Genomic DNA, 22,365 nt, shown 5'->3' with positions numbered 1-22,365 from the left:
AAGGTAGAAAAGGCTTTCAGAGGTCACACGGCTGTCCCTTCACCCACTGCTCCCTGAGGACCACTTCTGGAGATGGGCATGGAAGGGCGCTGCGAACTCTAGGGTGCCGGGCTTCACCAGCCCTCCCTCCTGCCTGTACGCTGTGCCACAGCTCTCTCAGGACAGGGCTTTTGCCTGGTACACCGAAGTGGTGAGCGCTCAGTATTATTTGTTCAATGAACCGCTCTGACTACAGCGTCACTCCACTTCCTCCACCACAGACCTCAGCAAGAAGACAATGGTCAGCAATCCCCTTTTGGAATAAACTCTCCTGCTATGACACATGGGAGATGTGAAAGGCTTGAAAGGAGTTTGGGCTGGAGGGGTGGGGTTGGTGGGGAGTTCTTGTTTCTCTTCTCAGGACTCAATTCTAAAACCCCTGGCAGTAGGCACTGTATTGGCACTCAAAGTCCAAAGCATAGTCCCTGCCCTTGAAGAGAAACCCCTTCCCACAAGCCATGCCCTCCTGCCCCTTTCCTGCCAACACATACCTGGACTTTTCTAAAATATAATAATATCATGAGCAGGGTCAGTCCTAGAATCACAGTCGTGCAGCAGAATCACAGTGGTGACAAGGTCCACGGGGACTGTGAGGAAATACTGCCCTCTACTGCCCTTTGTCTTGTCTTTCCTTAGCCTCCCCTCGGTATCAAGGCCACTGTTTGGGACGCAGGTACCAGTGGCCAGAATGCGGCTTTGCTGGAGGTGGCACACAGGAAGCTGCTAGCAGGGCTCACTCCAGCTTCTCCAATCAGCAGCGGGATTGAGCTTGGGTGATCACTGAGCCCCAGGGATGCCTGCCCGTGCCTCCCACCATAGAGGAGTTCAGATGTCACTTCTCAGGGAGCAGACAGAAGAAAGAGCCATAGACTAGACACAAAGGCCACTGGGTGTGTAAGCTTTCCTAGGATAGGACACAGGAGAAAAACCAAATCCCTACGTGCTTCTTTCAGATTTTTCCATTTCCAAAACCAAGATCTCCCCCCGTTGTGGTATCTACTTATTACTATCATGGAAAACCACCATGAACTTAGAAAATGCCTTTACAGAGGTGTAGGAGGAGGGATGGGGGGGGCTGTGAAGGGGGGATTTCGGTCACAGCTAATTAGACTGCCATGGGAGCAATACAAATCTCTGTAAACTTATGAGTCAAAGATGGGTCAAGGAAGGATTTGGGACTGAATTAAGTGATTCCCAACATCAGCAGAGTCCCCAGCAATTGAACAGACGTTTTCCTGTAACACAGTCATGCTATGAAAATGACTTGTCTCCATTCCAGAGCCCTGACTAAGCAGAGCTGGCCCAGCAACCCTGCCTCCAGAAGCCAAATATGAAACCTGGCATCCCCTGCATGTTTTCTCCAGCCTACCCCACTGTGGGCACTTTGGGAGGAATCAGGATAGACTCTGTATGTCTTGGTCCCTCTCCAACATATATCCTACAGCAGTGAGGTTGGGGGACCAAGGACTGGAGAAAGTCAGGACACAGTCTTCCTGATCCTGTGAAGCAGGACAGAGCTGAAGGGGTCAGGAAGAACATTTATTCCAGGCTCATCAAATCTAAACTGCTTTGGGCTGGATGACCAGCCAGAGTCCTTATCATCATGCCCCAACCTACAGGATGACCCTGTCTCAACTCCTTTAGAAGAGTTGCTCCAAACTACTGACACTTGGTGCTGGATAATTCTTGTGGTGGTGGACTATCCTGTGCATCTGTAGGATGTTTAGTAACAGCCCTGGCCTCAATCCACCAGACAGATGACAGTAGCATCCCCTCAGTTGTTACAAACAAAAAAATGTCTCCAGACACTGTCAAATGTCCCCTGAGCAGATGGGTGGATAAATGGATGATGGGTGGATGGGTGGACAGATGGACGATGGAAGGAAGGAAGGAAGGAAGGAGGAAAGGAAAGGAAGAGAGGAAGAAAGGAAAGGTGGATGAGTGGATGGGTGGACGAAACTGTGCCCCCATTCCCACTCACCCCATTAAGAACCACTGCTTTAGACAGATGTTTCTAAACTTCCTAATAGCTTCTGAGTGCCATGACGTGAGTCCCAAGGCAAACCCTCTTTTCCTCCCTCCTTCACTCCTTCTCTTCTCTCCCTTCTTTCTTTCCCCACAATCAAAGCTGTGAATATTAATATAAAATCCAAAGCTCCGGACTTCCCTGGTGGAGCAGTGGTTAGGAGTCCATCTGCCAATGCAGGCGACCCGGGTTCGATCCCTGGTCCGGGAAGATCCCACACTCCACGGAGCAACTAAGCCCGTGCGCTACAACTACTGAGCCTGCACTCTAGAGCCCGCGAGCCACAACTACGGAGCCTGCGTGCCACAACTACTGAAGCCCGCACGCCTAGAACCTGTGCTCCGCAACCAGAGAAGCCACCACGATGAGAAGCCCGTGCACCGCAACAAAGAGTAGCCCCCGCTTGTCGCAACTAGAGAAAGCCCGTGCGCAGCAGCAAACACCCGACACAGCCAATAAATAAATAAGAATTTTTTTTTTAAAGTTAAAAAAAAAAAAATCCAAAGCTCCAAGAAATAGATGTAGGAGACTGAGGCCCAGGGAAGTAATAGATGCACATCAGTGATAACCTGGGAACTGAGAACAGTTGGGAACACCAGGGTCTCAAGCCCAGTATTGCCTCTGGAAACTAAATTTCAGGAAAGCCTTAAACGCCTGCTCCTCCCGACTGTTCAGCCCTAACGTCAGCCTCTTTCTTCTCCAGCAAGGTTAACATCCTCTCTGATATAACCAGGCCACTAATCATTTCTCCAGGAAATGACGGCTGGCCCTGGCCCAAGCCCTGCCTCCCAGCCTTAGCTTGGGCCCTTCACAGCCCCCGTTCACCTATTACTCTCAGCTTCCTGGACTGTTCTGACTACCCTTCTGGAGCTGCCTCACGGAGACACTCCCAGCCATCTGTCCAGGGAGTAAGGGTGCCCAGGGGATGGGGATGTGCAGAGACCAAGCAGTCCCCGAGGCCTAGAGCCACTAAACGGAATCTGCTGAGAGCAAATCAACCCCAAAGCAATGGCTCAGAGCTGGGAGAGGAGGAGGGCTGGAGAGCCGGGCTCGGAACCTTCTCTGGAGGAGCAGAGCCACAGCAAAGCGGAAGAAGCTGGAGCCGAGGGGAGAAACCTGGGGAAGCTTTGGCAGGGACATGGATGGGAGACCGGAAGCCTGGCAGACCTCAAGACTTTCACCTGCATTCTTGCCCACGCAGCTTCCTCGAGGGTGCTCCACGCTGCCCTTGGAGAGAGAGAAGAGGTAGGCCCTCCTCCCCCGAGGCCTGGCCTGAGCAGCTCCATCTCATCAAGCCCAGCTGTGGAAGCCAGAGGTCTCAACCTTTCCCAGCTTTGCTGATGAGACAAGGGACAGGGGCATCGCCAAGAATTTCTGCTTTGCACTCTTTTAAAGGCGCTGGTCAGAGCCCAGACTTATCACATAGATCCTCTTGAAGGAAGAACCCAGTCCCACCTAGCCCTGCCCCCACTCCTCCCCACATCTCCTTTGGTCACTAACCACAGGTGCCAAGCACCCCACCCCCCAACAAACGCACAACTGGAAGAACCAGTTAGAGAAGGGGTGTGTCTGTGCACAAGCGCTGAGAATTTCCCCCGAACGGAATCTTAAGCTTCCCAGACCACACCCATGGCTAGGGCCGTGGGTCTGCAGATTCCCTCCCCAGCCCCCTCCTGCTTCCAACCAGCTGTTTCTCCTGGTTCTCAGCCTCCTCCCCTCCCTCGCACAGTGGAGACAGGGCCAGATTAGGGGCCCAACTCCCGCGACAATACATAGCACATCAGATGGGGAGCTCTAAGGGGCCAGTTGTTACCACCCTCCGAGGCTGGACAACATTTACCAACTGCCCGGGCACCGTTCCCTGGACCGCACCTCTGGGCGGCAGCCTCTATGCTGTTAGATGTCTCTGTTTCCCAGCCTTGGGACAAATGAGAGAAGAAGGCAGAAAGAGCAGAGGCTCAAAAAGCTTTGCAGTAAGGCTGACTGGCTCTGTCCCCAGCTCCCACCCCGCTCAAGTTCCTGGAAACTCTCCCTCAGCCCCAGCTAGCTGAGGGGAGTGGGAATCTCTGCAGGAATGCAGCCCAGGCTCCTTGGTCAGGCGCCGAGGCCACTCCACATAACTCTCTAATAAGCTGCTTCCTTGGGTGCATTTTTAACTGTCAGGCTCAGAACGCAAACGATTATAAGGCTTTGTAGGATAGCAGCGTCTTCCAGAGGCAGACGTCAAATTGGACAGGCGAGAATTAACCAGCCCCACGAAGCAACATGGCAGTAACTTTATTTCTGAACCACTCTATTGCAAATTAGCAAGATAACCTCAGCCTGTTTTTGGAGTATTTCACCCCAGTTCCCAAGGTGTCATGCCTGGTATGGGCAGGAGGCTAGCACACTCCCCAGGGCCCCTCGTTCAGGTCCAGGGCTCACGGAGAAGACGTGTTAGTCTCTGGGCCAGCTGGCCCTCAGCCTCTTACAGACACGGAACTCCAGACCAATGGGCTGGTCCCCGAGACAAAGACTCAGCACGGGAGCTCTGGCCCGTGCCCACCTCCCGCCACAACCCGATTATCACACCCCCAGAACAAAGTTCCGTCTGGTCCTGGGCAAGGGAGGCAGCACAAGAAAGAGCTGGGTAGTCCAAACCGGAACACCTCAGCCTCGCAGAGCACAGGCTGGGCCAAGAAGACAGAGAAGGCTCCCAAGAAGTCAGGCACTGGTCAGTGGAAGGCAAAAGTGAAAGTGACATTCAGAGTTCAGCAACAAGGGCCCCCCACCAAAGCCTTTAAGGGTGTGGGTCCAAATTCTTGGGCCTGTCGCCAGGGAAGGAGAAAGGGTAAGTCAACCAGAATCTGAGAGAAAGAGAGATTCTCCCTTGTATTTCCCTCTGGCCTCCCTGGTCAGGTCGAGAAGTTCAGGTGGGGCTGCTATGGGGATACTGAAGGAGGAAAACGTGCCCAGGGCACTGAACAACCGGAGACGCTGAAACCCACCCTACCCTCACACCACAAGGGCGACGCAAAACACCCAGGTGCCCTCCCTCCTCCCTCCTCCCCATCCCTCTTCCCCCACTCTCTACACAACGCTCCAAAGACCCAGAAGCTAGTGGAACAGCTAAGGAACATGCCCCAGTCCCAACCTCACCTCATACCAGCCCTCGCCCCTAGCTTCTGGCTCGTCCAGCTAAGAAGCATGCAAGCTGCTCCTCTATCTTCTTGCCTCCTTGAGCAACATCTCGCAGTGGCCGCAAGCCCCCTCCACTGAGTGAGGCTCAGACACACTTGCCTCCCCGTTCCTCTGGACAGGGAGAAATGGTTGAAGCAGCCCTTTCTCTATTCCAGCTCAGCTGATGCAAGAACATTCCCCTGCATGAGATCCCCGGGCAGCACAGAAAGGCTGCAAAGCCTCCTCAGAGAAGAGAGGCCAGCGAGGCCCCAGCGTTGGCAGTGCCTGGATCCTGAGCAGGGGGGCAGCTGAAAACTGGAGTCTGCCCTGTCCCCTGCGGCAGCCACACTGGGTGCTCCCAAGGGCCCTGGGCAGCAACGACACATGACAATTCCTCTCAAACTAGAGGAAACAGACTTGTACCCTGCTCAGGGCCGGGAGGCAGATGGGGCTGTGCCCCTGATCCCCACAGCTCTGGACCTCAGCTCTGGGCGACCGTGTGTACAAAGCTTTTTCCCAGTAGTAAAGGAAGAGGCCTCCCTCCCCAAACCCGTTTGCTGTTCTGGAGAATCTCGTTCCCACAGTCCTTCTGATATGACCGAATTTCGGACGGCTACATGCTATACACTCCCATCCTGGGAAAGCAATGCCTGTGTGGACCTGAGCACTGCTGCTGGCTTCCCAGAAATCCTGGCCCAGCAAGTTGTACGGAGAAAACTGGGAAACCGATGGCTCCCATCAAATGAGGGAATAGAGGACCCTCTCTTCCGAAGATCCCACAGTCTTATCTGGAGGGTTCTCCACTAGGGCCACTCCTCTCTGTATCATGTTCACTCACTAAGACTATGTCCTTCAGCCCCCCACCCCGGCCTAAGGCAGAGATAACACAGAGACAGAGACAAGGGTGGGAGCGGTCAAGGGCAAGGGCACTTGACCTTCCTTTCTCTTCAGAGACCTACGCTGAGACACATGCTTTACTTGAACAAAACTGAAGCCCCCACTGAAGAGAATGAGGCCAGAATTAAAATAAAAGCCAAAAATAAACCCAACCCAGCCTAGACAACTGGCCTTTTGCTGTTGCTCAAACACAAATTTGCCAACGCAACATCCTCCCAGTTGTTGGAGGGCCGTTCTCCACAGTGTCCTACATTTCTGACCTTCTGAGCAAGAGGAATTAATGGTTCCAGACTATCTTTTCAAAGATGTTTATAGAGCAAACAGCCTTGGAAGACATGTCTCCTTGCAGGGCAGAGGCAGATTTGTTTGCTGACCAGAATGAAAAGGATAAGTCTCCTCATGGGGCAAAGGTTTGCTAGCAGCCCCTTGAAAAGCTTGGGGTTTCTTAAGCTTGAGGTTCCTCAGCTGGGCTGCAGACCCACCACGTGTGCAGCCTCTACCTGGACCTCCTCCCCACTGCCGCATGGGACTGGGGAGCAAGGGGAACCCATGCGAACATCAAGGTCGCGTGGCCTGCTGTGCCATGAGTAACAAAGTCCTTTGTCTGTGATCTAAGCGTCTGTGTCTTCTGCCAGCATCTGTGAACCGGGGCAGGCTAGACTTGTTAGCTTGCAAGCAGAGTGAAATCTCAGATACTTTCACAGTTCTTGACACCACTTACTTTAAGGGAAGAGTAGGAGAGATACATATTAAGGACCAGGCATTGTGCTAGGTACTTTGATATATATTTTATCTCATTTAATCCTAACAATAATCCTGTGAAGTGTTATTACTATTATTATTGTTGTTGTTACCATCAAAATATCATCATCACCATTTCATAAGAGAAAAGGTTTCAAAAAAGTTAAGTGATTTGCCTAAGGATACACAAGCTAAGAAAGGGCACCTGTTGGACTCCAAAGCCTTTCGAAAATAAAAGGAAGGGATGATGTGGTTTCCCCCTTCTTGTGGTCCCAGAAGCCCTTTGGGTTCCAATTCATTCAAGGCCAGGCTTTAATCTCTTAGCTGCTCAGTCTTTTAAGCTGCTTCCTCTGATGCCCGTTTCCTGAAGAAGTTCCAGAAGCTGAATGAAGTGGAACCTGGAAGTGCCCCTCCTGTAGCCATTCTTTTGCAGCACCACAGACGAGCCAGCCCCCCACTCTACCCCTGCTTACCCACAATATCTTCATAGGCATTCTCTTCTAAAGTGCTTTTGGATCCAAACTTGGGTTGGCTCTCAGTACCATTCTCAGTGGGAGAAGAGGGGTACAGGGACTGGAGACTGGATGCATCCTCAAACTCAAAGGATTTTCTGTGGATAACAAAGAGTTTGAGTCATTCCGGCGGAACCCGACTCCTGCTGCCCTGGTGGGGAATGGCTGAGGGCAAGAGCAAAGACCGGAGGTCCTCCTCACAAAACCAGCTACCGAGCAAAGCATCAAGATGGGTCCAAACTTGCCATCCAGATGAAGAGACAGATGGTCTGAAAGGCCCCAGCCCTGGTGCCTGCAAATAATACCAATAACAACTACCACAGCCGAAAGGGATGTTATGTGTCAGATGCTGTGTCATATGCTCTACACATGTTGGCCCATTAATCTTCACAATGCTGCTACCAGGTATCGTGCCACTTTAAGACTGATTAGCTGGAGGCTCAGGGAGATGAACTGATAGAGGTAGACTTGCCCAGGACGTCTGACTCCAGGGTCTGAGCTTTTGACTTGGGCCTCCAAGCCCCGGAGAACATCATTTTTGAGAAGTACCTGCCATTACCAGAGGAATTGAGTGCCTCACCTGCTCTTAAGAGTCTCACATCCTGCCGGTATCCGAGCAAGGTCTCTGGCACTGAGTAGGCAGCAAGGGCTCAACATTGGATGGGTGATGCTCACGGCTGTTTGGGGGTTGGGGAAGCAGCTGGTGGTGGGTGGTTTGTTGAAACATAAAGGCGCTGAGCCCTCAAAACAAATCATACCACTTCTGAGGTAGAACTAGGAGGGGGCAGTTGCAGCCAGCAGCTACTTCCCTGACCCAGCTTCCCTTCAGCTCGTCACCTGCTCCTTTCCATCCCCCAAATAACCTTCCCTTCTACTGCAGAACTTCAAAACCACAGCTGGTTAGCTTCTCAGACACCCTGAGCCCACAGTACCTGCTACTCCTCCCCTTCATCAGGGAGGTTCTTCCCTTCAACGTCTAAGGCTTGGTCCCAGCTGCATCCTCTCCCTCTCCAAGGCAGGTCCCTCCCAGGGAGGGAGAGAAGGAAGTGCGCTGACTGAATCCCTCCTCTCACCCATTAACACCTCCCTCATCTTTGGGAACCATCAGATCTTTCAGCTGATGCAGTCCTTTCTCTCTCGTTTAACGAACAACACCCCAAGGGCCCTGGGGTGCAAGTCAAGGACTAAAAGTGTCCTAAAGGCTACATCTTGTTCTCAGCTTGCCCAGCTACTGTGCAGTCCTCGACACAGCCAAACACCTCACGTTGGCCCTCTCCTCCCTCCTCTCTGTGACACGGTCCCTCCTGGTTTTCAACCGCGTCTCAAGCTCCTGTGAGGGATCCCCTTTTCCGCTGGCCTTTTCAATGCCACGGTCTCAGAGTCCTGTCTTCAGGACTTCCTCACCCTGCACTTTCTGGGGCCCCAATATTGACAACCATCACCATATCTACCATTTCTACCACGATGACTCCCAGATCTCTCTGTCACTGGCCCAGACTTTTCAACCAGCTAAATACCCAATGGCTGAGCACAGTGGTTCCTGAATGTTGGCCCGCAGACCACTGCTGGTATGAGAGCAAAAGCTTTCACTGATGTATACAGTGGAGTCAACATCTTATGCAGGCAGTTCTCAAATCAGCAAATGACACAAATCACGTTCAGGCAAATTATCCTTGAAAATCCCTCAGAAAGGTTCCATGTCGAGGACCAACACACTGTCTTTCATTATAACTGATATAGTCAGTTAAAAACAGATTTCTTTCTCTTTGGTTGAATAGCAGAAATATATGACTTGTATTTTTTTCTTAAATAAAAAAGTATATTAAATACAAGAATCATACCTGGCACAACAGATACAAACTTACTATTTCATGCTCCTCAGGGGAATATGCTCACTGTGCGGAAAGGCAAATAAAAAGCCTGTGCTTTTTGAACTGTTTTTCTTTATCTGTTTTTTTTTTTTTTTCCCCAAGAGCACAGATTTAAATTTGCTGTTAATTCTTACCGGAAGTGACTCCATATATGGTATATGTGTGTGTATATATTATAAATGTAATGTGTGTGTATGTGTAGAACCTTCAGGTTGATGTAACCTCCTCCCATCCCCTTTTTTTCACCTAGCTAAATGCTTCTTGCTCTTCTAAATTTAGCTCAGCGGACTTCCCTAGTGGCGCAGTGGTTGAGAATCCGCCTGCCAGTGCAGGGAACACGGGTTTGAGCCTTGGTCTGGGAAGATCCCACATGCCGCGGAGCAACTAAGCCTGTGCGCCACAACTACTGAGCCTGTGCTCTAGAGCCCGTGAGCCACAACTACTGAGCCCAAGTGCCACAACTACTGAAGCCTGTGAGCCTAGAGCCCGTGCTCCGCAACAAGAGAAGCCACCGCAATGAGAAGCCCACGCACCGCAACAAAGAGTAGCCCCGCTCTCCGCAACTAGAGAAAGCCTGTGCGCAGCAACAAAGACCCAATGCAGCCAAAAATAAATAAATAAATATATTAAAAAAAAAAAAATTTAGCTCAGCAACTCCCTCTCTGAAGAGGCTTCCCCCACTCCCCACTCAGATGCCTCTTCCTCTGGGTTTCTGCAGCATCCCACCCAGACGTGGATCAGGGCACGCAGCACAGCATCTACGATTTATTTATACATCTCCTGCACCAGATCCTTGAATGGAAGAGCCACATCTTATGTGCCCCTGTGTCCCCTTGACCAGCACAAAGCCTTGGTGCACAGCACGCTCTAGACAGGTATTTCTAGAAATGGATGACTAAAGACAAAGCAAACACTCTTGGCAGGCTTGACATGAAGAGTCCGTGAGCATGCTGAGGTGGGCCAAAACGTGGGATTACCTTTAGCCAAGGGCTCTTCTGGCTCATGAGTCTGAACCTTTGTGATGTCTTCCTCTCTGCACATGGCAGGAAAGTTTCTACATGAGATGGGATATGCTGGATGGAAGCCTGAAGTATGGGGTCAGATTGAAGAATCCCCAGAAGCCAAACAAACCTGAATGCCCACCTGACTCTGGGTTAGAAGAGAAAGGCAGTGAGGGGCAGGAGGACAGGCCTTCCAAAGGAAGCTGGCTCCCAGCCTACTCCAGTTCAGAGAACAAGATGCCTGTCATCTTGCACCAACTCCAGCTGCTCCAGCTCCCAAGTCACTATAATTGTGGAGGTGGCCCGGGTACTCCCGTGTCAGGAGACTGACCAGGAAACCAATGTGACCAGGTCCTTCTTGGACATGGCCAAGAAGCAGATGAAATGTTCTCTCTCTCCTTTTTCCATCAGTCTCCCCTTTCAGGATCCAAAGATCCCCTCTTCATATAAGCCCAGAGTTCCTGTATGGCCAGGAAGCCCTCAGGAAAGAGGAAATCATGTTAAATGTGTCAACACTTCTGTGTTAATGGTAACATGCAATATTTAGATGATGCTTCAGTCAAAGAAATAAAACTCTAGCTGGCATTTCAGGTAGTTACGAGGCTAAGATCTTACTAGTCCTCAAGGGACTGCCAATTCTATCTAAAAGTAAGGTGGCCCTACCCTTCCCACAGAGGAAGTTCCATCAGGGCTCTACTCCAAAGGCCAAACCCAGCCAGCATGTTCAGTACACAGCATTTGGAAGAAGCGCTTTCACCCTCCCACTCACGTTTAAGTATCCTTACCCTGCAAGAGCAGAAGAACAATCAATCTTTCTCACCTAGCTCATGCTTCACCTAACATTATTTGGTGCTCCAGAACTTATAAAGCACTACTGACTGTGACCCACAACTAGAGTCTGCTTCTGCATCCTCCACTGACAAGAAAGCCGCTGTGCCCAGCTCTACGTCACCGGAGGGGCATTCGTTACCTGCTCTGGGACTTGCGGTGACCACGCATGTCCTTCTTGGGTCTCCGGGTGACGGGTGGGGCTGGGGTGGAGGGCAGGGGGGGTGGAGCAGCAGGTGTGGGTGAAGGAGGTAGACCATTGCTTGGCTTACTCTTGGGGTTCTTGTCAGCCTCATATTCAAAGGTGCGCTTGGGTTTGGGGACAGGGTTCACAGCGGGATCAGGGGAGCTCTTCGATGGCAGCAGCTGGGAGGTCGGGCTATTATTTCCAGGGGTCCCCGGCTTAGTGGAGCCACTACCTTCCCTCTCCGGGGGTGAGCCCACCTCCCCCCCAACTCCAGCCACTCCTCCTGCCCGGCTGCCAGCGCTCACACTCGCGCTCCCTGTCGGTTCCTCCAAGGTGCCCAAGATCTCAGTCTTCCTTCTCCCTCGGTCTACACTGTAGCAGCTGCTGGGGAGCTGGGGAAGCCCCCCACCCGGCTGCTCCTTCAGGGCCTGTTCAATTTTCTGGATCCGACTCAGCACCGCTGAGCTCTCCTTCCTGCTGCCGTGCCCCCTGAGGAAGGCACTGGGCTCACTCCGGCCTGGCCGTTTCTCCAGACGGTAGAAAGAGTCCCGGACGGGGAGTGCCTCTCCCTCCTCCTCGGTCTCAGGGTAGGAACACTCGGAGAAGGTCCTGCTCATCCTCCGGAGGCCCTTGAAGTCGAAGGTCTTTTCTGAGCTGCAGGGGGACGGCACCACACTGGGACAGCCCACACTGGGGCAGCCCTCACTGGCCACCCACTCGCCCCCAGAGCCCTCCCGCTTCTCTCCACAAACGCTCATCCTGGGCGAAGCCTCTCGGCGACCCTCCCATGCTGAAATCTTCTCCCGGATGCCCAGGTTGTGGGCACGGGGGCTGGTGCGGTTCAGAAAGATGCTCCGTGGGCCTGCTGCTGACCCCAGGGACGGAGTGCTCTGGGCGAGGGGGAGGCAAGCAGCTACTCCCTCTGCATCCTGGGCTGCCCCCTGGACATTCTCCTTCTGCTCCTCTATCTTGCACACTGAAGGGCTTCTGTCCAAATAACCGAAGCTGGTGGCCTTGAGGGGACAGATGGGTGGTGAAGTGTCTGGGGAGGGGGCTTGAGGATTTTGGGGTGAAGGATCACGGGGATGCCAGTCCTTGAGGAGCAGCCGGGAACTGCAGCGGCTTGGGTACCTGCAGGCTGACGTTTCACTGTCACTGAGCGGGTAGATGGGACTCCTCGGTGGGGAGAGAACTGGAGGTGGAGAGACTGACTGAGACCTAAGAGGAAAAAAAAAAAGAAGAAGAGAAATGGCAGTGAGTGGCCTGACAACACTGTTTCATTCTTAAAGAGTTCAGCATCCCTTTCCTATAGGACTCGCAAGCTCAAAGTACTGTATGCAAGTAACGGACCTTCCAAGGCTGTCCTCAAGGAAAGAAACAGCTCCTTATCCACAGCAGGCTAAACTCAATGGTCCTCTCTGCCCAATTCATCCCTAGAGACCCTGAGTACTGTCTGCAACAGAAGCCAGTTCTACGACAGGCCAGGGTATCCCCAAAGTCCACATCTGCCAATCAGAGAACAGTAAGATCAGTGGTGTGCTGCTAAATGTTTAACAATCGGCTCCTTGGGCGAGAAAGCATAGATATGTAGCATCTGCCAACTTCCACAGCATAAATATTCCTACTATGGCTGATTTCAAACCAGCAATGTGACCTCATTGGATGTGGACTTGGGAAGAAACACTAATGATCAACTCTCATGAACTGTTACCAAGCATCTCCAGCATGCCACTTCCCAGAGAGGCCCCAAATATGCACTCAAGCCCTTTGATCTATCTCCTTGACAAGCCCCATCTCCCCCGAGGCTTCTGCTACTAGACGCGAGATACCACACCTCAGCTCGGGTCTTGATCAGAACTCAGATTCTTGAAGGTCTCAAAAGGATCAGGAGGGCCCTTGAAGAAAGAATCCTTTCCACGCTCTCAATGAGAAGGCTAACAGGGAGGGGAGACCAGCTCCTTCGCAGCTCTAGCCTCTAGCAGTGGCATCACATCAAACAAGCATCAGCCATTCCCCAGCTCCAAATCAACACCCTGGTCTTAGCAACTATCGGGAACAGTTCTAAATCAATGTTTTTACCTATATTTACTCACTGAATCTTCACAAAAACTCTGTCATATTATTATACTTTATTATTATCTTCATTTTGCAAATGAAAAACACTGAGGCATACAAAGATTAAATATCTCATTCAAGGTCTCTAGCTGGTACGTGGTGAAGCCAGGACTACACTATATTGCTGCTCTGAAGAGGAAGCAGTGGCCTCTGTCATCTTTGTGAACTGCCTGGCCCCCAGACATAGGTCAGCAGAAATCCCTACAGCACTGAGCACAGCCCTGTCTCCAATGTAGCGATTGTAAGTATCAGGGAACCTTTTAGTCTTCGCTACTAGACCACGATTTCTTCCAGGTAGAGGGACACATATTCAGTGTCTAGAAGGTGCTCAGTAAATGATGAACAAATAAAGACAAGAAAAGGTAAAGGTGAGCTTACCGAAGAGAACCATGGGCATACGTCCTCTTCAGCACACTTTTCTAGTTGTCTACTAGGGTCATCACTGTCAACTTTCAGAATTTTTCCCAAACTGTTTTAGTTCAAAGACAGCAGGGCTCTGCCAACACTGCATGCTACCAAGGCCTACCTGACCCTAATGCTGTGGCCCTCAAAGCCAAGCGGTCAGCCTCGCAGGCTCCAGAGCGCCACGCCATCCACGGAACGCAGCCAGCTGCCCCTGAGCCAGGCTGCAGTCACTGCTCCATCACACACAGAAAACTGCAGCTCGGGTGAGTCAGGGATTGGCCAGCAATTCCCTGTTGGGTCATAGCCTCTGGCTGCCCCCGATCAACAGGAAACCTCAACATGCTTAAGTTGTTTTTAAAAGGGCAAGTCAAACAAGAGCCCTCCCACGTGTACATGGGCACAGATGAGAGAAATTCGGTGCCCAGCCAAGCCGATGACCAAAGACACTCTGCTCGGCAAGGAGGTGTGAAAAGAGTAAGCCTCGGTACTCCCTAGGGTAGGCAGTGGTAGGGCAACGAGCCAAGCTTGAGCCTGGGGAGAGCCCAACCTACTCACAGTCGAGAAAAGCCCAGGCCCCTCACTTTTTTCACAGAACCATGGACGCAAAAGGTCATCAGTCCAGCCCTGTAAGCCAACAAGTGTCTGGGCTACACAAAGGACTCTACGTTTCAGTTACTCTCAGTTGGAGGCGGGAGAAGATGCCTTTTATAGAGGATGACCTTATCATGTGTTTATTCATTTAATAAATACTTAGTGAGCACCTAGTATGTGCCAGGCCCTGTTCTACATGCTAGATACAAGAATAAACAAGAGACAAAAATTCATGTCCTCATGAAGCTTGAATTCTAGTCAGTGATGGCCAGTACCCAATGAGATGCAGAATCTTTTAGGAAGCCTTTTCAAACTACATATGCCTCATTTCTCCAGACATTGTGATAAATGCTCCCCTAGCGATGTATCTCTTTAACCCTCAAGGTGAGAATTCACCGGTCCATGAAGCCACCTATGGTGGGGTGGAGGGGCGGGGGTGGCTCCCATAGGGGGACAGAAAAACAGTGAGAACCTCTGGTCTGTTTGATTCCAGCATGCTTCCAATGATTTCAGAAAGGATAATTCTGTAACTTCCCTCAGTAGTTCAAACATGGAGAAATTCCCACAAGTTAAGACATTCTCTCAATGCCTAGTCCACTTTAACCGAGGTTTAGTTTTTCTCCTCTCGTGAAAGATAAAACAGAGAAGAGACTGGTCCTTTCCTTTAAAGGTCCTGGTCTTCGGATCTTTGCTGATCTGAGGCCCAGAGCTGCAAGCGCTCCTCGCCCAGCCACCCCACACAGGCCAGGCCCAATGTGCTCCAGCAACTCGGGGTGAAAAGCGGGCCTGCCTATGCTGACCTGGAGCCCAGGCATCCACTGGTTCATCACAGAGAAGGCAATGTTTGCTCACTCCACGATCATAGATTAAGGCCCTGCCCTCATGGGGCTCCGGATGCTCACCTGAGGGTAGAACTCAAGGCATCTCTCTACATGTTTCTGATGCTACCTGTTATCAGGAATGTGACCGTGGGCAAAGCCACACACTCCCTTTGAGCTGCCAGTTTCAATTCCTCAGAATTGTTCCAACTGTATCACAGGGTTGTCATAACGGGCACATGTGACTATGGATATGAAACGATGTCATACATTGTAACTCATTATTACTGTTAATTAGTAGTAGTAAGTTTTTCACCAGGTTATCTAGGCCAGTTGTTCTCAGTAGAGGGTAAGAACATCACGGTTGCTGGGTTTAAGTTCCAGCACAGCCACTAACAAGTTACATGACTTTGAGCAAATAACTTTCTCTAAGCCTCAGTTTCCTTATCTGTAAAATGGAGGTTAAAAGGACACATATCTCAGAGGATTGTTGTAAGGAATAGAGACAATACGCATCAAGTGTTGCGCTCAGCGGCTCACACTAGTACTCAGTCTTAGCTTAATAATTACTAATATTAACAAGGAGCTGCCTAATCAGAATAATCACTTGGCAAACTTTTTAAAACAGTTTACCTCTATCCTTGGATTCTAAACATTTGGGGTGCGAGGGGAAAGGAGTAAATTAAATATGGCCATAAATTCTTTGCAGCTCATGCTATCAAAAGGTTGAGTCTATTCTTCTGCCCCTTGAATCTAGGCTGACCTTGTGATTTGCTTTGATGAATAGAATATGGTGGAAAATAAGTTGTCTCAGTTCCAAACTTGAGGCCTCAAGAAGCCTTGCAGTTTCCGCTTCACGCGCTTGGAACGCTGCCCTGAGACTGTCACGTAAGAAAGCCAGTCTAGTGTTTCAGAGGAAGAGAGGCCATGCGCAGCATCACTGCAGTCCCTCAGCCGACAGCCAGCCACCACATGGGCCTGACACATGGTGAGGTCATCTTGGACCCAACTGAACCAGTTACATGAGCGAGCCCAGGGGAAGCCAGTAGAGGAACTTCTCAGTGAACGCACAGAAACACGAGAAATCATAGATTGTTCTAGCCCACTAAGTCTTAGGGTGGTTTGCTACAATGCAATAGTAAAATGATGTTGTGGGAGAGGCACTGTGTGTAACTGGCCCTCCCCACTCCAGTGCAGGACCAGGGCCCTGGGCCTTCCAACCCCGTGCCTCTCTCTTCCTCCACTTCCCTACAGACCAGCTGCCAAGGTCTGAATGTTTGGACTGCATCCCTCTCCCCGGCTCTCTCTCACCCTACTAGAGGCTCTGGCACTCTTTTGGGAGTCTCCCCTGAACACTCCCTAGAAATGAAGCTAGTCCTGCAATCCCAAGAGTCAGCTTCCATTAGCCCTTGCTCCCAGGTTGAGGGAGGGCTCAGGAGAATCTGTTACCTAAGAACAGGGAGGCTTAAGGAGGAACACACTGGGGGCTAGCAGTCAGGATGCGTGTGTCCTTGTGACAGTGAGTTTACACAACAGGTGGCACGTCCTTGGCATGGATGGGAGAGGGTGCTCGCTCTTGGGCTTCAGTTTCACTCTCTAGTTGTTTCCCGGTTCCTCAAACTGAGGTTGGAAGTGAAAGCAATTCTCCCCCTGTTGGACAAGGAAAGGCTACGGCCAAGAGAATGACAGTGCTGGGACCCGGGCTGCCTTAGGAAGCCAAGCACCTGAGCAAAGCCTTCTTTTGGGTCTGGTCTCCCATTCTGCCACTGACCGTCTCCAGCTTCACTTCTTCAGGGCTCTTGGACAGCTCCTTGCCACCCTTCCCTGAACCCTGAACAAGGGAACAAAGGAAGCCACCTACTCCCCAGGCCACAGTGTGCTAACTGTACCAGGCTTAAGACACACCTTGGTTCTCCATTCAACCAGTATTTACTGAGCACCAACTATATACCAGGTACCATTTTAGGCATTAAGGACTGGCAGAGACTAAAAATAGACAGTCTCTCTCTACAGGTTACATTCTTTTTTTTTTTTTAATTTATTATTATTTATTTATTTATTGGCTGCGTTGGGTCTTCATTGCTGCACGCAGGCTTTCTCTAGTTGTGGAAAGCAGGGGCTACTCTTTGTTGCAGTGCGTGGGCTTCTCATTACGGTGGCTTCTCTTGTTGTGGAGCACGGGCTCTAGGCGCATGCGTGGGCTTCAGTAGTTGCAGCACGCAGGCTCAGTAGTTGTGACGTGTGGGCTCTAGAGCACAGGCTCAGTAGTTGTGGCACACAGGCTTAGTTGCTTCGCAGCATGTGGGATCTTCCCAGGCCAGGGATTGAACCCATGTCCCCTGCAATTGGCAGGCGGATTCTTAACCACTGCGCCACCAGGGAAGTCCCTCTACAGGTTACATTCTGGTGGAGGGAGACGGTATGGCTTTAGTTGTCTCGAGTGAACAGACAATAAAGAAACCAACCCTGTGAGATGGTTGTGGGGCCAGTGAAGAAGAATAAAGCAGGGTAAAGGGGTAGAGCTTAACAGTGAAGCAGATCAGGGGAGACCCCTCTGCCAGGGAACATGGGAACAGAACCTTGAGGAAGTAGGCAATGTGTATATCCAGGGCGGGGGAGGGGGGCAGCGGGAATGTTCCAGACAAGAGCAGCAGTAGGGCAGAGGCTCGAGGCAACTGCAAACTTACTGTACTCTGGGGGCAACAAAGGGGCCAGCGTGGCCAGCGTGGAGTAAGAAGAGGAGGAGTGGGCTGGAGATCAGTCAGAAGCACCAGAGAATCCCATGGACCGACAACGAGGCTTGGGCTTTTACTCTGAGACAGAAAGGAAGCTCTTGAAGGGATACGAGCAGAAGAATGACATGCTCTGACTCCATATGAGAGAATGAAGTGTGCATGAATGCAGGGGTGGCCACAAGGAGATTACTTAAAGGCTACTGTAACAATCCAGGCAAGAGGTTACAACTGCTTGGATTAGAACGGCAGGTCTATCAACATCTATCTTGAGGGCTGTGCCAATCAGAGTTGCAGACGAAGTGGATGAGAGGTATGAGAGACAAAGGGAAGTCAAGGATGAATCACAGTTTCTGGCCTGAGCACCTGGTAGAAAGGAGTCAAGGTTACAGCTTTCCATTTCGGATTCATCAGTAGTATATAGATACTATGTAAAACTATATGGCTAGATGAACCATCAAGGGAGTCAGCCTATCTAGAGAAGTCCAAGGGTTGAACCCTGGGGCACTCCAGCATTTCCGGCTTATGTAGAGGAGGAACAACTAGCAAAGGAAACTGACTGGAAGAGCACGTAGTGAGGAAGGAAGGAAACCACGAGGAGGGATATCCTGAGACCTTCGAGAAATAGGGAGTGATCAGCTGAGCCAGATCTGCTAACAACTGAGCAAGGGGAAGACTGCAGAGTGATCCCTAGATTTAGGTAGTCACTGTGACCTTGAGAAGAGAGGTTCTGCTGGCAAGGTAGGGAGGGAAGGCTGACTGGAAGGAATTCAAGAAATGGAAGAGAGAAAGTGGAGATAAAGAGCTCAGACAGCTCTTTCAAAGGGTTTCCCTAAAGGAGGAACAAGGCAACGAGGTGGCAGTTCGAGGGGAACGTGGGGTACAGAGCGTTTTGTTGGTGGGTTTGAGCTGAGTTATTAGAGCATGCTTAAATGATGACTGGAATAATCCAGTAGAGAGGGAAAAAGCCGTTAATGCAGGACAAGAGTATAAGTGCAGGCAGTGAGCAAAGTGAGCAGGCAGTGAAGGGCTGGGGACCCAATGCCCATCTACAAGGGGCGCCTTAGACTGAAGAACCCCATTTGCTCTCATTCCCATGTACCCAGGCTGGGCGTTTTCTCACACGATCTCATTCCTATGTTGCTTTATGCTTCCTTCACCATGGCTTTGACTCCTGCATATATTTCCAATTCATTCCACAGAGGGAAGAAAAGATCCAGAGATGTTCTTTCTTCCTGTCCTTCAAGCATCTGGATCCAGCTTCCTCCCCAGCCTCAATGATCTACTCAATGCCTAAGTCCTATCAATTCTACGTCCTTCATATCTCTCAGATCTGTCCCTCCTGTGCCATTCCCACTGCTACTGCTGCTGCCTTGATTCAGATCTTATCTACCGGGACCATTCACACAAGCTCTCAACTTCTCTCTCTGTCTTCCATCTTAACCCAGTTCCAAGTCCATCCTCTCGTCTCCTGACATCTTTCAAAAATACAAAACTCATCATGCTTCAAACTCCCCACTATATACAGAATGAAATGCAAATTCATTGGAATGGATCACAAGGCCCCCATGATGTGGTCCCTATTTTTCCTTTATCATTTCATACTGTCTTTTCCTCCAAACAAATCTGCATCCCACTCTTAGTCACATCAAACTCCTTGCTTTTCACAACTTTAGGCCTTCATGCATTCAATATTCCCTTTGCCTGCAGTGCTGCCTTGTGTCCACTTACATGTCTCTGTAACTCCTCTATGGGATCTCTCTTCATCCTACCCCCTCACCCAGGTGGAGATGTCTGATTTTTGATGCCTCCACTGTGCCTGGAAAAATGTCTACTACGGTACTTGTAACACTTTACTGGACTATATTTTTCCTCACCTGCCTCCCTTACTAGACTATGAGTGAAGTACTTGAAGGTGGTGACAGGGTCTTATTAATCTTGATATAACCTGCTCTTTGTACTGCATCTAGAATTTAGTAGGAATTAATGCATTTGTGCTGAGTGACTAAATGAATGAATACAAAAATAAATGATTAAAACCTAGGTCTCCTTATTACTCCTCAGGGCACTGTTTACAGACTTCACTGCCTCTCTCTTTGTGCCATATGACCTGAAGAACAACACAGAAAGGTACATAAAGCACTTAGTGCAGCCCAGCATGGCTGTCAGTCCCTAAAGTCCTCTCCCATAAGGCAAAAATCGTACCCTAGACCAAGAGTCTAGAGACCTGGGTTCTGCTCTGGTCCTGGTTCCATCACTTCCTGGATGGGTTCATAAGCAAAGTCACCTGAATTCTCTGAGCCTCAGGTTCTTTTTTTTTTTTTTTTTTAAAGAATGGTTAAATACATGTATGTAGTATGTATGTACATATGTATGTATGTATGCATTTATTTTTTACCACACCACGTGGCTTGTGGGATCTTAGTTCCCCGACCAGGGATCAAACCCGTGCCCCCTGCCTTGGAAACATGGAGTCTTAACGACTGGACCGCCAGGGAAGTTCCCTCAGGTTCTTTATCTACAAAACAGGAGGAAAACACTTGCTCTGAGTATCCTCACATACTAGCTGTGTGACTAAAATGATGTAAATTTTAAAAATGTTTGAACACCGTTAAAAGTTCCGTGAAGACAGGAGAAATATAAAAGAAAAGTAAATACACAGCAGCTAAGACACTTAATATGCTGCTCTTATCACCTCTTTACTGCTCTTTATTCTAAAATCTCAGAGCTTGCCCCTGGGGAGGCAGACACTGTGAAACTGGGCCCTTGTGCCACCACCTTGTCAGCAGGCAGCCAGCTCTGCTCCTCAGCAAAGGCGTGGATGCCAACGCTGCAGCACATGACTGGCCAAATCCAACATTTACAAGAGAGGGAGTAAGATAAACAGATAGAAGGAGAAAGAGAGAAAGGGGGCGGGGGAGAATGCAAAGGAAATTTAACAGAGGAGCATAAGCACACACACACACACATGAACACACACACACACACACACATGCACATGCACACACACAGACAAACGTATAAGACAAGTGAGTAGGACAGAAAGGCCATGAACTAAGGTAGAATGAGAAACAAACTTAAAGAGAGGGCAACGTGTGTGTGCTCATGCCCGTGCGCATGTACAGACAGAAAGTGAGAGTTAAAGTGCAAAATACGTGCCCTTCCCTCCAGTACTGTTTCACAAGAATACAACCTAACCCTTGGGTTAGTGACCTGGGCCATCCTCCAGTAACACAGCAGGAAGCATGCATGCCAAGGGACACCCCATATATTGTCAAGGTCACCTAGGGACCTTTTGGGAGGGAAGGCTGTCTTTAGTCCTTGATGACAAGACAGTTCTGAGCTCAGCATGCTCTGGCCACAGAGCTCCTGAAGTGTCAGTATCAGGAAGCAAACCAAATTGGGGCCAGTTGGAGAAGGCTCCTGGGAGTCCAGGAAACAGCCCCAGAGGCACCAAGATGGGCTGTGGGCTCCATGAAGTGAGCCTGTCCACAGATTAAGGTTACACAGGGCCCAGCTTCCAACATGCCTAGTCCCTACTGAGTCGGTGTCTAACCTGCTTCCAAATGAAACTGCCTGGGAGTTGGCCAACCACCATCCCAGGGCTGCTCAACTAAAGCAGGTCCTGGTGGCTCAGTGGGCAGCAGCATCCTCCCATCACTATGTGACCGCCCCAAGTCTGGAGATGGCATGCTCACTGCACTCCCCCAAGGCCATATTCTGAGGCATCCAGAAGGAGAAAAGGGAGGAAGTCTGCCTGAGTCCTATCAGCAAGTCCAGAAGTTTGTTCCCCAGGCCAGAGCAGGGGCTCAGTTCAGTAACGGACACCCCACTCTGGGACAAAAGTCAAAAAGTCAAAAAGAGGGTGACACTCACAACTTGACCATCTTGCTCCCAAATGGCTGGAAGCCCTCAGTAGGGTCCAGGACAGCCTCATCCTCCAAGTGGGGCTACATCTGGACCACTACCTACAGAGACGCAAAGTCAATCACAGCTTGTCAGGGTAAGTAGAACAGTAGCTAGGGTCAGAGCAGAAACTGAGTCACCTTGTCACCTCCAGAAAGCACATCTACCTGCCTGTCATCTAGCTGATTTCTAGGGAAGCACAAGGAGAATTGGTGAGCTCTTCTCTGGGAAGGAACCCCAAGTCCTCTAGGAAGTAATGGCAATGAACATAAAGAGAGCATTTATAAGACAGACGCCTTCTCTGAGACAGGTAAAAAAATGACGCCTTATGGGAACGTCCCCAATGCCCTAGGTCCAGCAAAAATGGAACTGCTGTATAAAGCAGAACCAGGCGCTACGCAAAGCCAAGAGGGAGAGAAAGGTAGCTGCAGGAAACCATGCTAAAGACATTTGTGATGGTTTCAAAACATGGTCCCCAAATTCTTTGACATGCCTGCTGCCAACATGACCACTTCTCTTGAATCTGGGCTCTGTGAT

The 22,365-nt window shown here is 50.4% G+C and overlaps 1 protein-coding gene across 11 annotated transcripts in view; it reads right to left on the bottom strand.

Moving 5' to 3' along the window:
* The window catches only part of DENND2B (DENN domain containing 2B), a 174,555-nt gene that overhangs the window by 23,535 nt on the left and 128,655 nt on the right, over positions 1 to 22,365 (bottom strand). For all 11 annotated transcript variants that reach the window (XR_003434544.1, XM_027115444.1, XM_027115451.1 and 8 more), the window contains 2 exons: positions 11,217 to 12,479; positions 7,336 to 7,472 (listed from right to left, as the gene is read on the bottom strand). Coding sequence is in view for 10 of the 11 variants with exons in the window: in XM_027115444.1 (XP_026971245.1) it covers positions 7,336 to 7,472; positions 11,217 to 12,479 (1,400 nt within the window). In the remaining variant the exon portion in view is untranslated. The remainder of the gene's footprint in view (positions 1 to 7,335; positions 7,473 to 11,216; positions 12,480 to 22,365) is intronic.

This window comes from Aethalodelphis obliquidens, unplaced genomic scaffold, assembly GCF_003676395.1.
Source record: "Aethalodelphis obliquidens isolate GAN/ISIS:26980383/991018 unplaced genomic scaffold, ASM367639v1 scaffold14, whole genome shotgun sequence".
In the NCBI taxonomy this organism is placed as follows: domain Eukaryota; kingdom Metazoa; phylum Chordata; class Mammalia; order Artiodactyla; family Delphinidae; genus Aethalodelphis; species Aethalodelphis obliquidens.
The sequence above is the reverse complement of the archived record's forward strand: the minus strand, read 5'-3'. Positions and strand labels throughout refer to the sequence as shown.